A 14,734-nucleotide genomic window follows, 5' to 3' on the forward strand; every position below is an offset into this window, starting at 1 on the left:
AGTTGGAGTTAGACATTAACACAGTTGGATCCCGACCGGCTGAGTGGTCTAGAGGTTAAGCATTCGCGCACGAGACTGATAGGTGCTGGGTTCGAATTTCGCGAGATGGGATAGTGAATGAGCACTACTGAGGAGTTCCACAATGGGACGAAACGACCATCCAGGTTTTCTTTGGTTGTCTAGCTTCAATTGAATCATGATCTTAACCATTGAAATTACTATAAAATCCACTAACCCCTTCTGAAATATCTCCAAATTAAATATCCTTAAATTTCATTAACAATAAGGTCCCTTTTGATTTCTTCATATATAAAATAATTTGAGGATAAAATCACCCTCTCAGAAATATAATTATGCCATAAACTATCTGTAAGCATACAATGAGCAATACTTCGATAAAAATCAATGAAACTTTGATGAGACATTTTATAAATATTCTCTATTAGATAGTATGTTTATGGGAAATGGGATGATAGTACCAGCTTATTAAAATACTTTCTGATGAAAGCATTTTAACTAGGTGAAAATGGAATTTGAAGTCCAATATATAAAGGAAACTTTTCTGTGAACGTACGTTAGATATGTTCAAAATTTAATTAGATGTCTACCGACAACTCAACAATCTATCCATAGATATAAGATAGTTAGAGGTGAATAATGTGCAGCTCAAGATCTTACATCCGGGATACCAAGGCCAATCTGTTATCTTAGAGAAATTGATGCTTTTTGTGAAACTTATTTTACCATGTATCAGCGACTGATATTGCGTTGCTGGAGCCACAGGTTACCTTCTATAAGATTGAGATTTTTACTCTGATAGATTATTAGCAAAACTGCAGAAAACTGGTACTTGCTACAGGAAACAGAAATTTTTAAGGTCCAAAGGGGGAAGTACAGTGTATAAAAGACGATTTATTATGGGGCGAAAATAGGACATCAGCGTCGGAATACACTGAATTCTGTGCTTTGCTTATACTGATCTATATTCATACTTGAATACATTCAATCGGGCAATAAATGAATATTAATTATCCAGTAACTTAATGTATGCAAACGATTTTGGATGTTCATAGATAAAACTCCTTTAATTCATAAATTAATTAATTTACGGAGTTAGGTGGTTTGCTACTTTCTAACAATCACTTAAGTATCAACCTATATCAAATCTGAACCTTTAAGCTTGTTGTATTCTATCAACTTGATGTCACAGTCACCTTCGCTTAATCCTAATTATCTAGAAGCAATAGAAACTGATCTCTACAGTCTAATAGTCATCACTATGCTAAATGGTTACGGTGTGACAGTTTAGGTTGTCAAATTTCAACCTCTGAATAAGGAGTTCAACCTCGATAGATACATATACTGATAATCCTTATAATTCCGATTCTTCAGTTACAAACACTTATTATCAAATATTATATTATATTCCAAAAATGAATACGGTTGTAAGCATTTGATGAGAACACACGAAATAAAAACGAAATCATATTATTCTGCGTCAGTTTTTTTTGCATTATTCGAATTTATAAAGGGAAAAACTTATTGTATGAAATCGCATTACAATATTAACTTTACCAAAAAAAGAATAAGAATTTGAAATAAAGTAAAATCATCAGCATATCATATTTCATCTTTGATTATGGGAGAGAACAAACCAGATTCCAGCACAGGAAGAAATCAGGAAGAATTGCTGGAAGTGGATAGGACACACATTGAGGAAAGCACCCAAATGAGTCACAAGACAAACCCTTATATGGAATCCTCAAGGCCAAAGGAGAAGTGGAAGACCAAAGAACACATTACACGGAGAAATGGAGACAGATATGAGAAGAATGAACAACAACTGAATAGAACTAGAATGGAAGGCTCAGGACAGAGTGGGTTGGAGAATGCTGGTCAGCGGTCTATGCTCGATTGGGAGTAACAGGCGTAAGTTTGGAAATGAAAGTTTACCTAATCAACATAAAAGTCTGAAAAACGAAACAATAGAAGAATGAAAAAGGGAAAAAATCCGTTAAAACAGAACAGATCAATGAAGACTAACGACTGATCATATAAATATGTTCACAAAAAACCTTCAAATTAGTTAACGAATAAAACGGTTAAGTCCATTAATAATTTTCAGTGAAGAAACTATTCTTTCACCTATGAAAATGTTAGACTAAACAATTTTGAGAGGCTTCTTATTACTACTTACACGATGTTACAGTGCTTCACCATGTAGTTCATAATATTTCATTGTGATAATAATATTATTATTACTATTATTATCGCGTGCATGGATTTTAATATATTTATGTCTCATCCTACCAGAAGATATAGAAGAAGAAAGATATGAATGAAGGGGATGGTTAGTATCTGATAACACCTGCCAGGAGTTTACAAGACTTTAGATGTCCATCCAAAACCATATTACTAATGACTTCAAAAGATCCACCACACACCTTCCTAACTACCTTCAGCACTCTCTGTAGCACATCAAAGTATTTTTCTCAGAAGCCCGGGAAAAAATAATGGAGAACAGTAAAGAATAATAGGTAATATGCAGGAATCGACTAAATGTAAGAGTAAACGTTGAGTAATCCCAGTATAATTACGAAGTAAAGATTTGCTGATCCAGATACACATACAATAGTCCTGCACTCGACCCATGTTAAATGAAAGATTATATTGTAAATCCCACAAGCAGCTTGAAAATCTCAAAATAATCATTTACATTCGTATTTAGATCCCGTCATGAATCAACACACTTGATCAAAGGTATCACCTAAAAGTAAACCCGAAAACAACCAAAGTATATTAAGTGAACCCCTAAATAGCATTGTGTAATTAGCAGATAAGTACATTTTTCATGGTCACACCTACGGAGTTCAGGAAATTCTTCACGGCGACCACGACTAACAGAATTACATTGGCAGTTTTAGCTCACGTCATAACTACAGAAGGGTTGAGTGATAAAAAGGCGAGTTAGAAAATATTGTATCCAGAATTGCACCTGGAACAAAATTAAACAATCATAGGTTTTAGACTTGATAGAAAGGAATTTCAACCCAGTTCTGTTTTTTAAGAAAATCGCTAGATTTCGTCTTTTTTATATGAATAAATAGGGATTTCTAAACTGCTCAAGGACTTATCCTCGTTCATATGATCGAGTACAAAGTTTTTATCAGCATAAGAAAAGCAGATATGAACAATTTGATACGTTTGACAAGTTATCTCGACAATGAAAGACACTGGTACAAATCTGATATGTTAACAGTCGATCCTTACCTTTACAGATGAGAGTCCGTATTTTTACCCCAGAATCTGGAATATAATCTGATTCGTAAACTCTAGGCACAATCTGAAATATACTAGGTTTTTATATCCAAAGACCAGATTCGTGTGTCAAGTTTTTGAGGGATTTGGGATTTTTAAGACTCATAAGGCCGAAACAAACCTACAATGAATCAATAAAGCTTTTGAAGCTTAGTTTCTTATCAATCAGTGAACAGTAATCGATGTTATAACGTATTCTTTAGGGTCGATAATATTTTATAATCTAGGATTTGAAGCGTAACCGGTAAATTGATAATTTATATATTACCGTACTTCATCTACGTTTCGGGCGAATGAACACAATTAACTGTAGTTAATTGGTCAGGGCTTTATGCATGTGTTAATGAGATTTGCCTGTAAAGCCGAGAAAGTGCATAGTCTTGCGAAACAATTAGGAAGTATTCAGCAACCACACTTCGAGACTTCGTCAACCTTGCGCTGTCTGTACAAAAATCGCTTTCAACAACCTAGCCAATTTTGTGTAATTGGTTCCCTTTATTCCAACCCAACTAATAGTTTGAGAAAACATAACCCAAAAACACTAACAAGGAATATCGATTATGAAGCAAATTACATACCCAAGACATAAAATTGTATTTGCCCCTTGGTACGGCCGAGGGTGAAGAGGGTCCTCTCCCCCTCCCAAAATGCTCTCACATGGCCACATTTATACAGCCATTGCCAGAGAGGTCCTACTCACTGCCTTTTCATGGCGGGGGTGTTGTTTACAAAATTGAGAGGACGAAAAGCGAACGTTCGGCACTTTAACCAAGTTGGTGGGAACAGAGGGTCCATCTGGAGGAGTTGGAAAACCCTGATCTCAAGCCGATGGTACACATGATCTCCAGTATCCTGAAAGGACAAATGGAGTATGAACCAATTGTTGATCATCGACCGCCATGGGACTGCATCTCCTAATGTTGCTGCACTGTCGTGTAGATCAGACCTTTAGGTCAACGGTTCTGGGTGTGGCCCTCTAAGAAAACCATCTGCTTCGGTTTGGATGCCCTAGCAGTATTACAGCCCTCACATAGATCAATGATAACTGCTACTGGCCTCATTGTTATTGTGTGGCGCATATGTATTTGGTGCCCTCCTTGGTTGATGCATTCAAATAAATGATAAGTTTAGAACATTTAATAATCACTCATATATTTTGACAAAAATAAAATCACAGTTTCAACATCAATAACTATACATGTGACTAAAGAAATCGGAGAATAAACCAGCACATGAGGAAAATGATGCACACGAATACAATTACATAACAACATAATCCAGAGGATAAATTCTGTTTAGCCATTCGAGATAATCGAGACATTGTAGAGCGAAGAACACCTTCCGACCGATCAAAAGCTCCGGCCATATCTCCGAGTAAGCTATTTTGAGATCGTAATTCATCTCCTATTTTTATCGAAAGACTACGAAGTCCATCGACTTTCTCTCTGAGTTCAAGGTTGAGACGGTCATGATCATCATGTACAGGACTTGGCCAGTATTCTAAAGTGCTACTAGCTAAATTTGCAGATGCATCAATCCTCGCATGATTCGGCTGAGAATGAACATATTTATCGCGAGAAGTCATGAAATTACAGGAATTTGAATGTATTTGCTATGTGCACCTCAGATCCATTTAGTGCACCGCACAAAACAGTTGTCAAGATACCTATAAAATCAAGAGATAAGCCAGTTTTTTGTTAATGAAGTGGTAATAAACGTTTATAAACAAACAGTGTACGCAGACCAAAATATGTAAAAAAAAACCAGTTTATTTGATAAGAATCCTTCCAATTATACTAACTAAGCAAAATGAAAGGATGAGAAGAATATACATATTTGCTAACGTTAAATTATGTGAAGAGATCATTAAATTGACTTCGAACCGAACTCCGGCTACCAATCAATCAGCCAACTTGACGTTTTAGATAAACAAAGAATAAAATAGGAGAGTCCTTGTGGTGCTGCCTGTTTCTTTCTCTTTTCAATGGCACACAATTTACGGTAGTTTTATTTACCAATCAATGTCATTTTTTGTTTAGTTGAAAATGTCTTTTCTTTCTCTAATTTCCTATTGCCATTATTGCAAGGTATTATCAACTAGGATCAATGAATTGTGCCCACTACCGACCAACTCAATTATAACATTATATCAAATGAATGATATATAAAGGTGTAGACTTTACATTACACATCATAACACAGATAAGAATATCATAGACAAGCAGTTCAGAAAATATATTTATTCGAATACATAAATATTGGCACAAAGGGGTACCAAATACATATGCGCCACAAAGTAACAATAAGAATGTGAAGAAATAGAGAATATAAATGCGTATAAGAGAAAGGAGAACAGTAACGAACAGAAATTAGTGTATGGCAGTGAAATAATAAAAATGGGAGAAGTAGTTCAGTCAGCAAACGTACAACCAGTTAAAGAGGTTATGTCCACTTTTATGAAGAAAATAAAAGTGACAGCGGGATAACCACTGGCTTCTATTCTGAACCACATCTAATAATGTCTTAAGCCACTGGGCTGCACCATCTCACGGACCCCAACCAGGGAGTCGTGAAGGACCAACAAAAGCCAGCCTTTGCAGCTTTCTTTCATACCCCGACACCATGTCATAAACTGACCACTTCTCTGCCTTTTCTAACCAGTCCCAGAGTCGGCAAATAATGCACGGCGTGGAATTCTCTGGGACGACATTTGTAGAACATGTCCAAGCCACCGAAGTCGGTGTTTCAAGATGGTGACACCAATTGCATTATCGTCTCTGTGACCGAACACACGATACCGAACCTCTTCACTACTAACATGGTGTTGCCACTGGATGTGAGCCATCCTTCGGAGACAACGATGATCAAACACAGAGAGTCGTCTAACATCTTCAACTCGGAGGCCAGGTTTCATAAGCATAGAGCAGAAATGCTCTCACCGACGCGTTGTAGATCCGAAATTTTACAGCCAGACTGACATCACGAGGGTGCCAAAGATGGCTCAGATTGGTATAATCCGCTCGGGCTTTCACTATACGTGCATTGATCTCATCACTCACGCCACGATCAGCACTTATGTAGCTACCTAGATACACGAACTACTCGACTACTTCTATCTGCTCACCATCCAGGGTGAGTACAGGATTAGGATCCTGCCAGTCTTGTAGAAGTACTTTGCACTTCGAAGGTGCAAAGCACATACCTTACCTACGTACATTGATTGCCAGGGCTGCCACACTCTCTCCATTCTTGTCCAACTTTGTGGTCGACATACTTTTAGAGATAACACTTTCCTCGTCTAGATTTCCAGGGGTTGAACTTCTACCGGGAGGTTCACTTGTTGACTTAGAATGTGCTGATGACAGTTTTATTTGGTGAAGACGCTGACAAAATGCAGGGTCTTCTGACCACTCTAAGCAACAATGCAAGCATGTTCGGGATGCGATTCTCCCCATCGAAATGAAAATATTGCTTCAGGATTGGGTTGCATTGACACCTGAACTAATGATAGGGAGTGAAGTAATTGAGCGTGTCGACCGCTTCACTTATCTGGGAAGTCTCATCAGCCCTTGTGGTCTGGTGTGTGACGAAATCTCAGCACGGATACAGAAGGCTCGACTAGCTTCTGCCAAATTGCGTCATTTATGGCGTAGGCGAGATATCTATCTACCAACCAAAAAAAGTGTTTACTGCTCAGCAGTTCGTTCTGTCCTACTTTATAGCAGTGAAACATGGCCGGTAAGAGTAGAGGGTATTCGTAGGTTACTAGTATTCGATCAAAGGTGTCTTCGAAACATTGCTCGTATATTCTGGGACCATCGAGTAAGTAACGCATTTGTTAGGAAACGGGTACTAGGTAAGGATAGCAAATCAATTGATGAAGTAGTGAAACTTCATCAGTTGAGATGACTGGGACACGTGTTACGTATGCCCAACCACCGACTGCCTCGATGTGGGATGTTCAGTGGTATAGGAATAGGTTGGAAGAAAGATAGGGGCGGCCAGACCAAAACATGGCACAAATCCATGAAGTCACTGACAAGTGGACTGAGCCATGTTGGTAGGTATAGACTACCTGGTTGGGGACCACGAGATGATAGCAACCGATGGTTAGAGACCCTGAATGACATGGCTCAAAATCGTTTGCAATGGCGCACGTGCATCCACTCTTTGTGTTCTCCCAAATTCTAATCTTCTGAATTCTTCATGTCCTTTTTTTCCTCTTTCCAAATTTATTTCACTGGATTATACTCTTTAAATAACATCTCTAAACCCTAATCTTCCCGATTACTGCTTATACTCTTGCTACCTCTACCACTATGGGATTTGAATCGACCACTGCATCTCTGTGCTAAGGTGGTGTGGCAACTCGAACTGATGTACGTACGTACGAAGTTCTACGTTGTTACTGACTGACTGACTGAAGTGCGGATTGCGTGACTTGGGCATTATCACACAGTGAGACAATATCATCCTCATACTCAATGTCGAGAAGTCTTTCTCCAGGCAACAGATCCACACCATTCCAGGTAGTTACCAGATGCAGATGCTGCTCCCATCTCATTAGCACTCTCCGACCACCAGGCTTCTCGGTCCTTAGGCAAGCTTTGCCCGACTTCATTAAGTTACAGTCCTCATTTCTGGTCAAACTCACGGTCACCCGGAGTAGACCGACGGGCTTCGATGAGTTGTAAGGAGCCTGAAGAAACCCAGTGTTTATAAGCGGGACGTTTCGCGAAGCCGTGAGCGGCTTTACTCGCCATTTTCATGGCGTCGTGAATTTGCAACCAATGCTCATCTATACTTTTCGGTGGAATGGTAGCTAGCCTAGAAGCTAGCTCGGTTCGATACTTACTTGCAACAGAAGTTGCAACCAATTCGCTGACATCGATCCTTTGGTGACGATCACTTCATTCGCCACTGAAAAGTAAAGTAAGATTGGCGCAGACCAGGGCATGATCAGAATTCAGATAGGTACTTCAAAAGGAGCGGCAGTCTTGTACACAACCACGCCAGCGGTAGCTGATCGCGATGTGATCAATCTGAGTCTAGGCTTGAGATGCAGAGGGAGGACACCAGGTGGCACATCGGCGATGACTGTGCCGAAAGCTAGTGCTAGCCAGAAACAGGTTGTGGTCTGTGCTTAGTTGCAGCAGACGGTCCCCGTTATCTGTCCTGCGACCAACAAGTCCCCATCGGCCACTTAAACGATTCTCATCTGTGCCTAGACGCCCGACCTGAGCGTTCAAGTCTCCGGCTGGTACTACAATATCTGTCGAACGCACTTTCTGGGGAAGAACAGATAACTGGTGGTAGAATTCATCCTTGATTGCATCCAGGCTGCAATCTGTCGGGCATAGGCGAAAATGACGAAAAGACATCGTTTCTCATGCCGGTTTCTTCTCACTTTGATGGAACTTTCTAATCTAACAGCACATAACCGACCGTTAATGGGAATCCAATCGATTAGTGCTGCCTCAGCTCTAGCGCTTAGTGCGACATCAACATCAGCAAAACCAGACGACGCCACAGGGTCCCCGGATAAACGCACGTAAAACAAGCGTTTTGAAGCGACAGATGGAGAGCAAAATTGTAGTACTTCACCAGTCTTGAATACGAGTCTTGGATAGACAACAAACGTTGATATTACGACTTTCCAAAGACATAGCCAGCCCTATATGTTGTCCGATCGGCATTAGTGTGCGAATGTTGAAGGCAGCCAGTTTGAATGATGTACGTGTTTTCAGAAAAACTGTTTCAGTATTCGTGTTCGGTGGTAGCATTCAATTTTCGACCAGTCAGTGACTCGAGATCGTTTAGATAGAAAAGAGTTTCCACCAAGGGCGAGCTGCTGTATAAGTTGAAAAATAAGGATACATAAAGTGGGAATGAAAGAGTGAATAGAATTTTCAGTAAATATCGTCATTTTCATTTTATTTGTGTGTGGGCTGGGATACTGACCGGGTGCCCTGATCGAAGCGGGTGATTTTCTTAGGCCACATCCCGAGCCTTTGACCTGAAGGTCTGACCCAGAAGACAGTGGAGCATTGTGAGGAGATGCAGTCCCATGGTAGCCGGTGACTAACAATTGGTTCATACGCCATTTGTTCCCTCAGAGTACTGGAGCCCATGTGCACCATTGGTTTGGGATCCGGTTAAATCGCCGGACATTCGCTTTTCGTCCTCTCAATTTGGTAAAAAACACCGCCGCCACGAGAAGGCAGTGAGTAGGACTTCCCTGGCAGAGGCTGTATACGCGTAGCCGTGTGAGAGCATTTCGAGAAGGGAGAGCCCTCCCCGCTCTTGGCCATACCAGGGCATTTGGGGGCCATAGGTGACGTAAGTTGGCAAAAACCAAACGAGCTTTTTAAATCCGCGCAGAGATTTCGTCAGACATCAACCCATTAGTGCTAATCAGACTTCAAAGATAAGTGAAGCTGTCAACGCGTTCGACTAATTCACTCCCTATCCTTAGTTCAGGTGTTGACGCAGGCCAGTCCTGAAGCAACATCTTGCATTTTGAGGGGGAGAATCGCATCCCAAACATCCTGGCATTGTTTCTCAGTGCTACCAAAAGACTGCATTTATTCAGCGTCTTCACTAAATAGGACTATACCACCTGCGTATTCTAAGTCGATAAGTGGACCTCATGCAAAGAGATTAATTCCTGAAATTTCAGTTGACGAGAATGTTATTTCCAGCAATAGGTCTATGATGAAATTAAACGGAAGTGGAGAAAGTGGACAGCCTTGTCGGACACTACTTGAGGTTGCGAAATCAGATGATAGTTCGCCATAAGCTCTGACTCGATTAGTAGTGTTCGAGTAAAAAGCCTTCATAAAGTTTATGCACTTTCGAGGTACACCTTTCAATGACAAACACTGCTACAGAACCTCTTGATCTACAGAGTCAAATGCTGTTTTTAAGCCAAGAAAGACCACCATTATCGGACGCCAATAAGCATGCCTGTGTTCTAAGATCTGACGAATAATGAAAATGTGGTCGATCCAGCCACGATCAGGTCTGAAGCCAACCTGATTTTCTCGTGTCTGCAGGTCATGAGTCTTTGTTAGGTGTTAGCGGGACATAGACTGGATTAAAGCATGCTCAATGCATGATTGCTTTGGTGCACGCTGATTGGCTAATTCTTATCCAATCAGCACTAGTCGATAGTTGGAGAATACTCTGGAATCTTCTTATGTAAAAACTATAAATATACTGACGTTTTTCCTATTGCGCTTCTGGCTTGCATCTTGCTTCCATCTAACCTTGTTATTTGGAATATAATCTCTTTCCTGTTCAACCGTGTTCTGATTTGGGGTCTTGTCGAGTGAATCGGTGTCCAAGAATACTAAGCAATAGGAATAACTGGGTCATAACCGTAAGAAAGAGAGTTATAACATTAGGCATCCGATACTTTTTGAGGCCAGAATTTTAGATGCTATATTAATCAAACTAATCCCTCTATGGTTATCATAAGATGATTTCGACCCCCCTCTTATATATTAGGACAATCAGTGATTGTGACCAGTCAGATGGGATTACATTCAGTTCCCAGATTACAGCTAAAATATTAATCAACCTAATCGCCATAACTCGACTACCATACTTAAAGACCTCTGGAGCCAATCCATTTGCAACAGCTGCCCTTCCTCGTTTCAGATTAGCCATAACTTTTTGAGCTTCAATTAGAGCCGGGGCTACTTCAATGTTTCATTCAGGATGTTTGGGAGTGGTCGGTAGTTGTAGAGTAGCTGAAGGCTAGCTGAACTGCTCCTATAAAAGAGGACTCTCCCCACCCTCGGCCGTACCAGGGCAGTTGCGAGCAGAAATATGGAACGCTTTGCGATTTTGCGTATCATCCTTGCACAGGAGCCATGCTAATCTCCTCTGTATCGTTCCAATTTTAGTATACGTACTGCCGAAACTATTACATTGGATAAATTTATCTTGAAAATATTTGTTGTTAACGTATTTTATTTAGTCAGAAAATTCAGTCACAGGTTGTAGAAATTTCGATAACGTTTATTAACACTTAAATAATATCAACAGAATAACAGTATCATTAGGTGTTTCTGGACTAGGTCAAGTGGAGAGTATTGATATTTTGAAGGGTTGCTTATTTATCCATTTTTCTGTGAGATGTGTACATAGACGCTCCAGTGTAGAAGAAATGATTAAGGAAGTCATTTGTGTTGCATCTTATGTGTGAGGCGACCTCACTAGCTAATGGCATAAGTTAATAATAAACGTACTTAGGCAGCTTATGAAATTCGTTGCTATAGTAATTATGTGCCAAACCAATTACCTTCCCTAAAAGTTTGATAGCCACTAGATATCACTTTTTGAAGGGATTAATAGCAGAAACGTTACATGAACAGCCAAAACAAACTGTTATAACAAATGCAACTAATACTAGGCGGAGAAGAGGCATGAAGGGCTTTTGTCAAACATCAATCATTATGTATAACACGCGGACAGTTCTACATATAGCACTGACTTGAGGTTTAAAAAGTAATTATTGCTGCCAAAAATTTTCATGATGTTTTCCAGTATCTGAGAGCCTTATATTTTATTGCACATAAAATTCGTTTTTTTGGTAGTACTAATAGGGAATTATGAAAAACATTAACTACGAGTACCAACGTAAATTATCACTTATGTGACGTAATGAAGACTATGTTCCTTTTACCGGACAACGCATTTTCCATTAATGTTGTTCAAAATATACTGAGGTTAAGAGGGTAACTACGCTTCAAGAACGATTCCGATAGGTTTTACTGAACAAACGTCAGTGAGTTCTTCGGAAAACAGAGAACAATCAAAACACTTACACTTCAGAAACTGGCTTTATAAAATATTTAGGTATTCCAACTTAATGGTTAGTTACTAGACAAACATACACTAAGATGGTTTGAAACAACATCTGTATCACATTATACTGGACAGGAATGCTCATATCAGTTGAATAAACCATACACGAGGGTGCGGAGTACAACTTTCTGATGTTGAACAAAAAGAATAACGATTATGTTTTTGATATCTGATTCACCTATGGTGCTTTCTTACTAACAAGCGTACTTACCGAGGAAAAAACGAGGGTTGCTACTTGTTGTAATATAATAATGAACCGTTGTATTTGTATACCCACCTGTTTGCATATCTACAACCAATATTAATTAGTAACAGGTACATCGAAAACTATTTTCTTAATCAAAACGAACCCAAACAAGCTAAATTTATTTTCACCGAATTTTAGTTTCATGATGATCAGAATAAGTAACATAACCTTGGCTAAGAAATAAGGCCCCATGTGGTCACTAGATTTGATTAGAATGACATATGCCCCCAAATGCCCTAGTACGGCCGAGAGTGGGGAGAGTCCGCACTCCCTCTCAAAATGCTCTCACATGGCCACGCGTATATAGCCTCTACCAGGGAAATCCTACTCACTGCCTTCTCGTGGTGGGGGTGTTGTTTGCGAAATTGAGAGGACGAAAAGCGAATGTATGGCGCTTTGACTGGGTTGGTGGACATGGAGAGTCTACCTAGGGGAGTTGGAAAACCACAATTCCAAACCAATGGTGCACATGGGCTCCGTTATCCTGAAGGAACGAATGGCGTATGAACCAATTGTCGGTCACCGGCCTCCATGGGACTGCATCTCCTTACGATGCTCCACTACCTTGTGGATCAGACATTCAGGTCGAAGGCTCCGGGTCTGGCCCCCTAATAAAACCACCTGCTTCAGTTCGGGCACCCGGGCAGTATCACAGCCCTCACGAAGCGAATGAGATTTGTGTGGCGCATATGTATTTGGTGCCTCCTTGCACCAATATCTATGTGTTAAAATAAATAAAAGAATGACATATACACACATAAATAACACTAAACACTTCACATCGAACAACTCAGACTGGCGATGTAAATTCAAAGTCAATATTTGGACGCTGTCAGAAAACATTTTGACGTGTGTTTATTCTCAACTTTACTTGTCTTTAAGAGTTTGGGTGGTTTCCATGAAAAATCTCGAACCTCAGTGTTACTTTAATTTACTCAATTTTAATAGTCGACGTGGTTGAGACCGTTAAACTTTTCACGTAGTTCGGTCTATATCAAATTATTATTGTGATAGAGGTAGTTATTGAGAATATGTTGGCTAGGAATCAAAGATTAGATTCTTACTGCTTGAGGCTTATGTTAAAAGAGCTAGTGAAGGTCCTGGACAACTTGGTCAAACAACTTAGCACATAAAAACCGTTAGAAGCTTATTGTTAGTAACACCCCAGGTAGTTAAATTGCATAATATATAACTCTTGTGTAAAAGCTCCAGCCTTACCATACATTTAACAATCAATGAGTAAACTACTTGTCGACCGAACATAAGTTGACGAGTGGTCTAGCATCTTGACCAACGACAAGCATTCAACAAATATTAGTAAACATAACAATTAAAACGGATAACTGATGTTTTGTTGACACTCCGAATTATATCCATTTAGAGCGCAAGAATGCTTCCCCTTCCTAATCTCCATATTTTGGGGGAAAATGTCCGTTCTTGGGAAAACTTGGGGAAGCCGCAATATCGGACTTCATGAAGAGGGAACAAAAACCTCAAAACTTCCCGGGTCTGGGCAGATTCCTCAAAATTTCTGAACAAATCTTGGATTTTCCCCGATATTTCCTCGAAATCTTGTAACAACAGGGTTTTCCTCAGAATTTCCCAAAAATAGGAAGATTGGGCCGAACGGCCGCCTAATAATGAAAACAGTGTAAGTTTAGTACGAATCCAAACTAGGCTCGGTCCCTTGAGATATTATTAAGTGACTAATAGTTCTTGATAAAGGTCTAATGTATACAACACTCGAAGTTAAACGCGTTATAACTCTCCTTGTTTAGACAAAGACCTTATTTGACAACACGAGAAACGAAACATTTCCGCTCAACGGACTTTTAAGAACTTACCGCTGGTCCCAGAGTCAACAGTTTTATTATCAAGTTTAAGAGCACTTAGCATATCTAGAAAGTACCACAGACAGCACTTACGCGTCAGTCGTAACGCAACGACGCGAATGCCACACCTTAAAGCAATCATCCAATATCCAATATCTTCATGACAAGCTTGCATAAACTATTTGATTACTTTGCTATCTCTTCTCGTAGTTTCGGTACGGTTTCAGGTCTGTGGCAATGTCAAATGTGCTATAATTCACTCACTCGACTGTGTTAGTTCTAGTCCTTTTCATAATAGTCATTTGTGGATTTGTACATCTCGTATTTCGAGTGTGTTTGTCTGAAGATAGTAAAGTTTCTGGATGCTAGCAGCCATCTCATTACCAGGCAGGGGGTCGTTTGGTTAGTTGCAACGTGAAAAATAATTGGGAAATAATTAGTATGTTAACAGATTATCGTCTCA

At 39.8% G+C, this 14,734-nt stretch overlaps 1 protein-coding gene across 2 annotated transcripts; it reads right to left on the reverse strand.

Moving 5' to 3' along the window:
* Nucleotides 1-1,511: 1,511 nt before the first annotated feature.
* On the reverse strand, nt 1,512-14,397 carry BET1_1 (protein transport protein bet1). 2 transcript variants are annotated; one of them, XM_051216312.1, is made up of 3 exons: nt 12,404-14,397; nt 4,583-4,984; nt 1,512-1,970 (listed from the first exon to the last, which is right to left on the reverse strand). In XM_051216312.1, exons 2-3 carry the CDS (start codon nt 4,901-4,903, stop codon nt 1,950-1,952), a joined length of 342 nt encoding a protein of 113 aa, XP_051072975.1. In that variant the 5' UTR covers nt 4,904-4,984; nt 12,404-14,397; the 3' UTR covers nt 1,512-1,949. The 2 variants fall into 2 exon arrangements, with proteins under 2 accessions (XP_051072975.1, XP_051072976.1); XM_051216313.1 differs by having other exon boundaries at nt 1,512-4,984; nt 14,284-14,397.
* Between the last annotated feature and the right edge of the window lie 337 nt (nt 14,398-14,734).

This window comes from Schistosoma haematobium, chromosome 1 (genome assembly GCF_000699445.3).
Source record: "Schistosoma haematobium chromosome 1, whole genome shotgun sequence".
Taxonomy (NCBI): Eukaryota; Metazoa; Platyhelminthes; class Trematoda; order Strigeidida; family Schistosomatidae; genus Schistosoma; species Schistosoma haematobium.